The 12,864-nt window shown below is 45.7% G+C and overlaps 1 protein-coding gene across 2 annotated transcripts in view; it reads right to left on the reverse strand.

The window, feature by feature from the left end:
* The window catches only part of phtf (putative homeodomain transcription factor), a 67,590-nt gene that overhangs the window by 28,783 nt on the left and 25,943 nt on the right, over window positions 1–12,864 (reverse strand). For both annotated transcript variants that reach the window (XM_075698890.1, XM_075698891.1), the window contains exons 8-12: window positions 10,373–10,599; window positions 8,455–8,715; window positions 7,076–7,425; window positions 4,387–4,518; window positions 1,978–2,020 (exon numbers count right to left, since the gene is read on the reverse strand). In XM_075698890.1, the coding sequence (XP_075555005.1) occupies window positions 1,978–2,020; window positions 4,387–4,518; window positions 7,076–7,425; window positions 8,455–8,715; window positions 10,373–10,599 (1,013 nt within the window). The remainder of the gene's footprint in view (window positions 1–1,977; window positions 2,021–4,386; window positions 4,519–7,075; window positions 7,426–8,454; window positions 8,716–10,372; window positions 10,600–12,864) is intronic.

A 12,864-nucleotide genomic window follows, 5' to 3' on the forward strand; every position in this document is an offset into this window, starting at 1 on the left:
CTAATATTACTTATAATGCAGTATTGCTCAAGAATAGTGGCTCTAAACATCAGTCCAGCTATAAGAAAAACCAGTTGAAAGAACCGAATTAAGCAGTTTTGCTCAAGTTAGAACAAACAGGTATTGTCCTGCAGTAGTTCCTCCGCATTCCATATCTCTGAAGAATCCATTTAAAATTTCTTTTCTTGCTCCTGGTGCTTCGGGTTGCCTCTAAATTTGGCCTTGCACTGGCATCTGCTAGCCTGCTCCTTAGCTCAGTCTGTGGATGGCACTCTTTCATTGTCCTTTAGACGCGTGAATCTTTGAGTGACTCTTTTCGGAAGTTGACACATCCAAAAATGCTAGTACAGTCAAATCTCACTGATTCGAACACGCTTAATTCAAACTTTCAGTTTATTCCAACAGACGCCGTCGTGGTCCCGTCAAAGTTATGTGTATTCCAATGGGCCAAAACATCCGGTAATTTGAACGTGCAAGCATTTGCTATGGTTAATTAGAACATGCCATGCTCCGACAATGTTCTCAGCTGCACGCCAAATCACGTTGCGGTGCCCCCGACCAGCACTGCTCTGACCCTGCTATAGAGGAAAAGCTTAGGAGAAACCCCTCAACTCAACACCGTGTGTGGGAAAAAAAAAATGTGGCGGAAATTTCACCCTCTCTCAAATGGCAAGGTTGCCATTTCTGGGTTGCACCGTAATGCCGCGGCCACACTAGTGGCAAAACACGTGCCACAGGAGGGATCAGTCCTGGGCAGATTTTTCGTGGCTTGTGTCAGCTCTCGCATGTGCTTGTTTTGGTTGGCTTGGTTGATCTCGTTCGCACTTGTTTAGTTCACAATGACACGTCGAAAGCAAGACGTCCCTATGGAAATGTTGGAGACAGTGCGCCATATCCGATTCTGTATGACAAGACAGACCCTGAATGCAAGGACGTGAATGCAACAACCAGTACCTCATTCTCCTTGTCTTTTGAACGCGGCGACGCTGCAGCAGAACGAAGCACACCAACATGATTATGATCAGCGGCAACAACTTCGTCGTCTTGATGAGACACGACGGGTTAAGAATGCAGGACGAAGAAGGTAAACACATCGCCGATGTGTCAGCAGACGAAGGAAAAGACATGCCAGCACATAGAGGGAAGCAGCAGTGGAGGCCCAGTCTGGCCTCGGCAACTCCGCTGCTTTGGTGGCAGTAGGTGGCAGAGGTAATTAGCACCATCCAGCAAGCTGGGGGGAAATCAAATCCACTTCCCTCTCGCCCTTCCTCACAACTACTACTCCCCTTGCCCTCCATCTCAACTCCCTTGTAACTCCATCTTCAACCATCTCTGTGCCGGCACCACCAGCCCTGTCTGGTGCCAGCTTAGGCTGCAACTTGAACTTTCCTTTTCTTCCATTACCGGGAAGCGAGCATCAGCCGGCATAGGCAGTTTCGTGGTCCTCGTTCACTGTGTGCTTGCGTGCGGCGATATCTCACGACTCGCACCATTCGTACATCGTGCTATGGTGCCCAAAAACTATCAAAAACAAGTCCTTCTTTTATTTCGAACAAATTTTCAGGTCCCTTCGAGTTTGAATTATCGAGATTCAACTGTAATATGCAGCCCACAGATGGCGTTCGGTACAGGAAGTTTTACCCAGACATTTCCACATTTAAGTGTTAGCAAGCATGCAGTGTGATAAATGCACTGTGTTTGCTCTCCAACCCGGGGAGAGAACTGTATTCCTAAGAATGTGTCTGGAAATTGCACAAATGTGAAAAATTGGTCATACACACAAACCCTGCCTTTTGATACAGTGGTACTCACCAAGCTAAAGAGAAAAAAATGGTCTATGTGAACAAGCTCCACCCTAGACTTGAAAACAGAATAAAGATGACACTATGCTTGCTCAGATTTTCTATAGCATACAGCAAAGTTTTTCCTCTGTCTATTTGTGACGATAAAGCAGTTAAGACATGCGAAGCTGCTTACCTTTGTCAAGGCTGGCCTGTCCCCCAGCTAATGGACCAGAATTCTTAAAAAGGAAAAGAAAGAGACACAGAGATGTAACTGTCTGAATTAAATTTCCTAAGTAAATGCTAAAGTCAAACGAAAATCATTAGTGCTTCAAGGTGTCCTAAGCATCACTTTTACAGAGAACAGAGCTTTTGCAAGTAAGAAAATGACAAACACGGGGCAGGATTTAAAACCTTAAAGATTTAAGCCCCTGCACTTACAGGGGCCCTGAACTACTATTTTATAGAAGAGGAGACATGTATTTGAAGTTAAAAAAGGCTTTTTCGGAAATGCTTTGCCACAAAGAAGTACTTCAATTCATTCAGCAGAAGCAGAGTTATTGGAAATCATGCACAGCCTTCGCGGTGCTTCCGCTCCTTCTCCAATGCCTTGTACTGCCAAGGCTACGGCGGAGCGGGGCAGTGCGCACAATGCTCCGCCTCCTAAATGTCACCCTGGCAGCAAGTTCAAAATTAATTTTATATATTAACGCAGACACCACTAATTTCAATTTGCCTACGTCACCTACGACGTGCTAAAGATAAGCTAACCTCGGTTGTCCTCAGCAAGCTGCAGTGCACTTAGTCAGTGGACTCGTCGCAGCACTCCGCGGCCACCACAGTATCTACACTACGGAGCAGACCGCAGCTACCAATAGCAGCCACGTATTGGAATCCACTTTATTACAAAATAAAGCGTCCAGAAGAGACTGAGGAGCAGGCTCCTGTTGAAAAGAGAGCGTTTAAGAGAAAAGTGACTTCGCGCTCTGCTTGTGAGCTTCACGCATCACGTATGACAGCAAAACTTGGCTGAGATGTTCATGGACATGCTATCCATGGACTATATTATTTCACCAAGCCCGAGGGGTGGTTCAGGACCCCTTTAAAGCAGGCAGTAACATTTAGCAGAGCATGACACCGAGATTAGCGGAGCAGTGTACGATTTACTGCATTTACATGCACAATGCTTGCAGCATCAAAAATCTGGCCATCAAATATTTCATTCTTTTACCTCAAGTAATCATAACACCCATGAAAATTGCTGCAGCCAAGAGCCATCTGTTAAGTGTCATGCATACTATTGGCACATCCAATCCTATTCAATTGAACTGGTGAGGTTTCCACCATTTCATGAAGTTTGTAAGTTGTGTGTGGGTAAAGTTAACATTTGCATTGTTTTTCTTCGTGTTGCTTCACTATGGGAATATAGGGAAGCTACACAACTGATTCAACGCTGCAGGCTGACGACAGAGGTGATGCAGACAGTGGTAACAGGGCGGCAGCAAACAGTCATGTCAATTTTGACACCAGTTTTAAGTAGGTCAGGCCAGAGCCATTTTATTCGTTTAGCAAGTCTATGCAAATAAAAGGCCTTTGCAGTTCCTAGTTGTGTAGAAATCATTCTCTTACTACAGAGGTAAGCGCTGTTTGGAATTATTCATAAGCTTTTATTAAGAAGAAGGCTGTTGTTATCCTATGGCGTAACTTTTCTCCATGGCTGGTGTGAAAACCCCGATTGACAGCTACTGCATTTTCATTTCTTTTTCTTCTGTTTAGCACCTAGAAGATCCAGTTGAAAAAATTTCTCTGCATAGTTATCGCACCTTTCTGCTTTGCATTACCTTACTGAAATAAAAAAACATAAATGAAAAAGTGCCAGCATTATGCAAGTAAATATGGTATATGTCAACCACTCCATGGGGCGCTGACGATTTGGATTGCAAGAGTACTCTGAAGCCCTCCTAGTTGCACTTTTATCTGCATAATCATAAATATTCTGTGGTAACCTAACAAACCACATGACTTCAGGGTTTTTGTTTCATGCCTCCTCAATATGCGCGACCAACAAGTGGGTGGATCAGTGGAAAGGCTGAATTTTGACCTTGACACCACTACTATCTGTGCTTGTTCTCACAGCACATGAACAGTGGTTGGCGGATTCATTATAGTCCTATGGCTATCGATACTGCTGTCTGTGTGCAGTAATGTATCATGTGAACAGTTCTAAAAAAATTTCTCTTTCACTCCTTAATCTTACAAAGAACTGGAACCTAGATTGACATCCTAACGAACCTTAATATTGTGTACTACCAGCTGGCTGTAAGGGCGTGATTAGGACTAAACGCCAGGTCAAGTCATTTCAATACATATCTTCACCAGACACTGATTTGCAAGAAACAAAGCACCGACGGCACCTAGTGCAAAAATGCATTATTTTAAACCCTTGTTGAAGACCTTGCAAAGCAGCCTCTCGATTCACTTCAATCACAACAGCACCACTGTACCAGTTTTGCCTCTAGGTAACTGTAAGAGACTCTTTGCTCCACGCATTACTAGAAACATAGTGGTCAACTTGCACCTCAGCTGCATCAGAAGATGAACTCACCTCTGCACCATCCAACCCAAATGGATCCTCAGGAACATCTTCCTCGTCCCCGTCGAGCCCTTCAGAACTTGACGTATAGCCGTTGCAGTCGGTGTTTGAAAGCAGGGGCCATTCAATATCCGACGCCGGTCGCTGCGGTTTTCCAACATCAGACAGATTAGCCAAGTCGGCAAGTACTATTCTTAACTACCATTCAACTCTCAGTTTAAAGAAACCCGATTTGACAAAAGTTTCAATTTACCAAATCGCATCCGATTCCCTGGCACACATTTGTAGAGCCTAATGCGCCGATAACACAGCACTGAAAACACAAACAGAACAAAGAATTGCCTTTTGCAGTAGAGTAAATACCACATTTACTCAGTTGTAACCTGCACTCCGATTTTCATACTTTCAGAGATTATATGTGCAGGGTCCTTGATTGTTCACTTAGCATTTTTTCGTGGTAAAAGATAGAGTAATAGTGAGTTGTTCTCATTTGGAAAAAGAAAATTTATTGCATCTGAGCTATCGTGGACCAGGCATTAATCGTTGTCCCTCTTAAAGGCCTTTTTATCATGCTGAGCTGGGGACGTATTATCGGACGATCAGTTTCAGCGATACTATCTCATTCCTGTGGCATAGTGCTTAATCAGCCAATCAGATCATCTGGTTTTGCTTAACCAGCCAATAAGCGCGCACTGGCAGCGATATTGCCGAAAGTTGCCGTCCGAGAACACATCCCCTGATGAGGCCTGAGCAGCCTGACAAGCACTTTGTTGTTTTTGCGGCTTTGGCAACCTTACGTTTTCACTGCTCAAATTTGGCCTGGGTCAGCAGCTTCTTCAAGTGGGGCATTTTGGCAGGAAGTTTTGATGGGCCCAATCGGCGCCAATCGTGGCACAAGATGCCAATGCATGTCGAGCTGGTGGGGCCCAAGTGAACCAGGATGACAGGAAACCGAAACAAAATCGAGCCCAGGTGGGTGACGCCAGAATATGATGCCTACAATGCTGCCAAAGCGAAACATGGCGCTCACTTCGAGCCACCTGCTGCAGGGAACGGCAGTGCGGTTTGGTTATCACCTATTAAATGTGTGCAGTAGACTTCCAATGGCACTATGTCCTACGCACTGTGAAACATACAAGTGAAGCTACTTATCGCAAGAGGGATGGCGGCGATAGCTGTGAATGTGGCTTGCGATTTGCTCGTACCGGAACAGGAAATTGAGTGCCCGTCGGCATCTTAACATGAGAGAGGCGGGCAAGTATTGCAGGGAAGCTGCCGCAGTGGGTGGCTAATGTTCGCGATCATGTGTGCCTCGTCTCGTGCCTTTTCTTGTTTACGTGGGGTCTACTGTCCGAAAGACATCTTATACAATGCAATTTGGTGATTTACTGTACAGTCGTGCCAAAAAATCATGTTTTCCAGGAACGTATGAACAGTAAAGAAGAGGCATGACTGTGCTGGGTCATTTCTTGTGCCTTCAATCGCGAATGGCATTGTATTAATGAGATTCTGCTGTGCATTTCAACTGTGGGAAACCTGTTCATAGTGCCCTGTGTTGTTAGCTAATAGGACAGCTAGCTACTTGAAAAGCCTCCAGATGGCACTCACCGAGACAGAGAATTATATAAAAGTGGCACGCTTGTGTGCATGTAAAGGTGAGAGACTGCGAAGAGCTAGCTGTGGACAGAGAGGCGTCTAAGAATGTGCGGTTGAATGGAAGGCTGCAGAACAGAATGTGCAATGCGAGGGCACTCTGCTTGCAGGATTGGTGCGGCTGCAGCCGGTTGTGTTGACAAGTGTCCTTCTTCGCTAAACCGTGCCACTTAAAAAAGTACTCACGTGAACACTCTGTGCCTCACTTTCTTTTGCTTCCTTGGGAGGATGCCAACTCAATACCTCGAGAGCGCCACCAATAATTACCTGATTACACCAACTTTCATGCAACCCACTTGGAAAGCGCACGAAGTGCAGCATAGCTTCAATAATGAAAAAAAAAAGAGAGACTATGCAGGCCACGAAAAGCGGAGATGGCAGCCATGCCAGCCAGCCCAGCGTGGTGTTTAAAGGCCATACATTGACAGTGTTGTTGAAAGCAGCCGAATGCGCACTTGCAATTATGTACTTTTCTTGAAAACGCAGGTGAACCAGCTCTCCCCTCTTGTCCCATTGAGCGCTCAATGGACCAAGTTCTCAGCAGCGTGATCCTAGTGCATGTATCAGTGGTGTCTCATACTACCTGACTGTCATGCCAAGTTTCAGTGACGTGAATAGGCTCCAATTTGATGTCTAAAGCTGCATTGCAATTGGCCCGTGTTCTGAACTGTCGCATCAAGAGCTAAAGTAACGAATATTTTTTTTGCGCTCTCAATGAATTGCAGCTCTATAGCATGACTACTGGCAATCCAATAAAGAAATAAAAAATAAGAGGGAAATTTTCTGTCAGTAATCCTTTAAATAAGTTGCTAATTTGCTCAACCCACTATCTCAACAGCCACAATGGCTGCACGACTTGACTTGTCAGCAGCACGGGCAACCAGTCTAGTTGGTAATGATTCATTACGAGTGCCGTAGTGCAAGACAAGACAAGGACAGTGCCCATCCTGTTTACTTCCTTGTGCTTATCTCGTCTTGTGCAACCGTACCCACAATAAATTGCGCCATCAGGTGAACACATTTCGAGCGCTCTCATTTTGGTATGTACCTTGGTGGGAGTGTTGGGGACGGTGGTGTCCTTGTCGGAGTCGCACGAGCTGTTGTAGTCGCACCGCGCCAGACGGATCGACGGCAGCGTGGGAAAGACGCTCGCCGACATGCGACGGTTCCGGAGGCCGGGCTTCACCGTCTTCTTGGGAGGGAGGTCAGGGGGCGATGAGCGGCGTCGCTGAGGCTCCAGCTTGTCGTCGTCATCCTCATCGTCTTCCACGCACATCCGGCTGAGCTGGCCGGGGCCCACCACCTCCTCGCTGAGGCAGTGGTGGGGACTGGCGTCAATCGGCGTGGCTGCGCACCACTGAGTTGGGAAACCACTCATGTTGCTGGCCTCTTGGCAAACTGCAAAAGAGACGTTATGCCGGCACTGAACGCCGAAATGGTCGCGCTGTGCTGTGTCATGCAGAATATGCAAAATCTCGAAGTCCGACTGAAATGAAATTTCGCTATGGTTAAATTAGTCATAAGTGGTTGGTATACACCAGGAGTTCTCAACCTTCTTGGCCTTGGGGGAACCTATCAGACTTGCCGAAGTTCCGTGGAAAACCAACCCTCTCCCTCTTTTCACCTATACACGGACTCGTTGTAAATACCGCAATGAATTAACCAAAAGGCTACATGTGGTATATGAGTGCAGTTAAACCTCAATATAAAAAAAAATCACTAAAGTCAGCGGTTAGCTTCATTACATCGAAATGTTATTATATTGGAATTCGACCTTTCATGCAAGCAAGCACAGTCACTGATGAATTACACGAAAGGGGCCACAGAATCGTTCAAATTATCGGGCGATCAGAAAAATTAAATTTAAACGAGAAAGAAAATGCATTTTGTTAAATTTGAGTGTCAGCAATGAAAGATACGGGTTTTTGTGTGCCATGTTGACGACATCATCACATCAGCAGTATGAAGCAAAGCCAGCCATGCTTCTGCATTCGCTCCACCTCCAGGGCTCGTAGCGTCACTCGCAAGGGGACGACATCATCATGAAAAGTGCCAGCAGTGGGGATCAAATGCTCCATCTGCCTCTCACTTCAACGTGTCTCCGAAACTCAAGATTACACAAGTTCCAGTACTAAGCGTGCGTGAAGACAGACAGCGCGCACGATGCCAGGCCATCTCAACCCTTTCACTCTATGCACACGCGAAGATTACCTTTAAAACAGGGTGCACGGGCTGCATATGCACTCATGTTACAGGTTAAAAGCCAGTTTGCTATGAAATGCAGAGTGATAGATTCCTGTGAGAACACTACCTCCGCAGTTCCTGCAGATTTGCCTGCCAAGTATGCAAAAGCCCACATGGGCATTTCTCGAAAATCGAATTGCAATGAGTCACATTGGGTGGGCAAACACTACGAACGCCTCTTACTGTCGTGGCTTCGGGAACGCTGCTTTCTGGCGACGAAGAACTCTTCGTCGTCAGAGCTGGGCTCTCTCTTGGCAGCCGTGGCTTGGCCGTTGACTTCCGGGACGACAGAGTGGCTGCAGCCGCCGCTTGGCTCTATGAAGCTCGACAGCTTGTCCTGGACTTCCTGGGGCACATACTGTTCCTCGGGGCCATTGTGGTTCGAGAGACTCTCGAGACCGCTCTCTTCGTCTGAATTCTTTCGGTCCTCCATGTGTCGAAACACTGTGATTGGACAAAGACAGATAAGGAAGAGAGGCATGTCACCTCACCTTACCACAACGATTTATACAAGCTGTGAGCGAAGAACGGTGAGACTCACTGCCTTATGCAGATGAAGCAGACCAGAGACAGTTTGGGCACATGCTGATCTTAACCCTTAAAACTGAATCTTGATTACCTAAGCTTGTCATGAGCGATTGTCATTTTTTAGGTTGTGACAAGCTTGCCTCGTCATAGGTTTACGTGGTGCCGCAAGTTTGACTGGAAGGTCCACGTAATTGCTATCGCAATACAGTCGAAACCCATGATAATGAAATCCCACAACAACGAAATTCTCGTGACAATGAACCATTTTCGTATTCCTGGCGAACGCCCATAGGATTCAATGCATTTCGTACCTCTTGGAAACAAGATGTTGTTGTACTGCAATCCCGTACTAACGAAATTCGCCCGAACTTAACTCCAGATATTACCTACTCGCGTAAGGCTAGCAGGCTCCAAAATGTGCTCAAATGCGATTGTGTTGCACTAAAATTGCGTAAAATGCCACCACATTACACTTTTGTGGGCTCTGCCAATTTTGTTTACAAGAACAACCAAGCACCGGAAGCGGTCAGTGTGCTGGAAACTCATCATGGCCGCCATCTTGTTTGTTGATCGCCCATTTGAAGTGGCACGCATGTTGCTACCGAAATGTGACGACGGTTTTTGCACGCGACATCGTAGATTGTAGTTCGAAATGCGCATTCAGTTTGCGTTCCCCGCAGCTGACAATTCGGCGAGGCTTAGGCCAATCGCGTGAGGTGAAACTGAATGCAAACTAAACATGCGTTTCCAAGAACAATTGCCGATCGCGGCAGTGCACTGCGTAATGTGCGCCTCGGTGAGAAAAATGCAACAATAACAAGGAAATCCACGTCCCACCGACACAGAATTGTTTATGACACTTGAGATGGCGGTTGCAGCATATGGAGTATCACGCATTAGGCCATGATCGAGCAATCATCCGGCAATATATGCATCCTTTGCTTCAAGAACGCTGGCTTTGGTGCCACCCGACAGGCATCGTGTCCGGATTCAGTGCCGGCCGTAGATTTGTGCGAAAAGGGCATTATCTCAATTGTTTGCCTTCGAGTACATGAGATACGATCACTTTTGCGCTCGGCGCCGGATGTGTGTGTGCCTAAAGGCAACAGCGTGCACTGGAGAAATGCTACTGCGTGCGCTGTTGCTCTGTGTCTGATGCCGAGTTATGCAAAGCCTCGCAAAAGTGATCGCATCTTCAAAAGCAACTGACCAAGAATACTGCACTACGGCAGTGCTGACACTGCTGGTCGACGCATGTGGCGCACTTTGTACTGTCGGCAATGCGGTTCTATATCCTTGAGCAACGCTTGCAAAGTAGGCTAACGGAATTTTGACAGTACAGTTTTGTTCTTCGATGCATTACCTATGTGTGCTGTCTCTTTTTACAACAACGAAATTCTCACAAAAGTGATTTTTCTTTGCATTCCCTGCCGATTTCATTATTGCGAGGTTCAACTGTAATAAGAACTTCAAAAGTACCATTCAGTTCGATGTTTCGGCAATTTGAACCAATCCCATGTGCCCAGCCATATTCGAAATAAAGGAGGCTGACAGCACACTGCCTCTCACTTACCATCTCTGTCGGGATGGTTGTTCTGCATGTTGGATCCACCAACAATGGAGATTCGGCTTGAGTTTCTGACTGGATGGCTCGTGTTTTCAGCAGCAGACCCGCAGGATGTACGGTTGGCTTGGAACTCGGACCACAAGCTGTCGGGCTTGTCTTCGGATGCTGTCCCGGGAGAGGACTTTCCTTCGTAGTTGCTGCGTGACCTGACTTTACGCTTTGGCCTCTTCCTTCTGTAACATCAGCATCGCAGACATATTTAATGCAAATAGAAGATTTCTGCAGTGGGACCACACATCTGGTATTACCATAATCTGTTTCGTACACAGCAGATAATGCTGTGAAGGCTAGAACGACTTATTTTGTGACCAAAATAGAGTGGCACATGTTAAAGAAAGATATACAATCAAAATGAGCATGGCCATCACAAATTATTGGGCATGACAAGCTAAATCAGATATGTTTCTTGCGATATCAGCATGTAACAAATATAAGCAGCTTATAATGAATAGTGGATATACTGAATGTATTTTCGCATTGGATGTTAGAGCAAGTTTGGATGTTATGCATTGGATGTTATACCTTGTTAGAGCAAGGTTTAAGTGTAGATACACGGGGAGCACAAAGCTGAACAAATAATACGTGATCTGACATAGCCTCATGCCTAAAGGTTGCAGTTGTCATACATGAAGTAGTTATTCTACAGAAGGTGTCGCAGATAGAAAGTGATTGTGCTGTGAAACACACCAAGTGTGACTTTTATGACCACACTATTAGCTTAGCTCCAGCAGCATTGCCTGCTGAGTATGAGATAAAGTAAAAACAAGATATTCCCAGTTCAAGCTTCACAGATATACATTAATATAGCAAGTACACCTGTTTTACCAACAAGCAATGGGAGATTTACAATGTGACACAATGTTTACAATGGCATAGTTACAAACAATGAGTAGCAACAATGCTGCTAATTAACTATGGTCATCGCTCATTACAACGGACCATGATAATCTGACCAAAAACGTCCATTTTATCCAAAGTCCGTAATATCCAAATTGCCTCACTTCCAGAACTTTTGTCGTGATGTCTATCAACTTTATTGCAGAGTGAGTAATGAACGTCAAAAGTAGATACTGAACAAAAAAGTCGCAGTTCCACCCGAAAGGTGAAACATCAATTATGATAGCAAATTAAGCAAGATAAGCGTGGCAGCAGCAGCGAGCGAATTGACCTTCGTGCTGTCTCTCGCCTCAACGCAAATTAAACGTTGAAAGCACAGCACATACGAAGCTACTGGCACTTGCCGCACTTTGTCCACATCGCAGATCGTTTTCAGAATAAGGTGCCCGTATGGGTGCACACTTTGTAAACATTGCAGATCGCTTTCAAGATACGGCACCACCTGCCATGGTTGCTTAGTGGCTATGGTGTTGGGCTGCTAAGTGCAAGGTCATGGGATCGAATCCCAGCCACGGTGGCCGCATTTCGATGGGGGCGAAATGCGAAAAACGCCCGCATACTTACATTTAGGTACACATTAAAGAAGCCCAGGTGGTCCAAATTTCCAGAGTCTTCCATTACGGCGTGCCTCATCATCAGAAAGTGGTTTTGGTATGTAAAACTCTATAACTTAATTTTTAATATACGGTGCCTGGGCGAGCGCGCACTTTGTCCACATCGCAGATTGCTTTCAAGATACGATGCCCGCACAGGCACGCCGTTAACAGCAGCCTCCAGAGTATAACGTTCCCCCCTTCTTTCCCTCGCCTCCCCGTCCCGTGCCTCGGGTGCAAAAGACGGCGCACTTCCGCCCCGCTTTCCTACCTTACTCGCACGCAAGCCATTGAACCTCGATCGTCGGCTCACCCTCGCAAGTCAGTTACCAGGCCGTGTTGACACGGCAAAAGTCCTTTTTATATGCCTGATTTTTACAAAAATTGCCGCTAATTTCGTCTGCAGTAGCCAATAGTTCGTTAAAAGTGAACTTTGCTGCATTAATAAAATAGGTAGAACAAACTAAGGCTGAAATATGGTCCGTTATATCCGAAAGTCTACTGCACGCGGGTACGTTGTAGTGAGCGTTAACTGACCAGTTCCACAGATACAGGGATCAGTGATGTGCAATATCATATGGGATCTCTATTTTCTATGTCCTGCCGACGGCAAAACTGGTTACCTCACGAAGCCTTCTCAGTTTTTCTGGGTACTTGAGTGGAGCCTGTTAATATTTTTTTGTCACAATAGTGACAGTCATGAAGCAATGACATTAGAGATGACGATATGTTACTGCAAACTTGTTTCTTTTAACCTAATACTGTCACTAACCGATACTTCAGAATCGATGGAGACTGCCAAAACGTTCAAGTGGATTCGCTCAAAAATAAGCTACTTTATTACTAAAAAAGGTGTGCTGCATTCTTGTATTGCCACTTTCAAAGAGACCTTCAATTTCATATGAATATTAGACAGTTTTAGTTTAGCAAACGCAACTTATAGCATAC

Source organism: Dermacentor variabilis, chromosome 7 (assembly GCF_050947875.1).
Source record: "Dermacentor variabilis isolate Ectoservices chromosome 7, ASM5094787v1, whole genome shotgun sequence".
Classification (NCBI taxonomy): Eukaryota; Metazoa; Arthropoda; class Arachnida; order Ixodida; family Ixodidae; genus Dermacentor; species Dermacentor variabilis.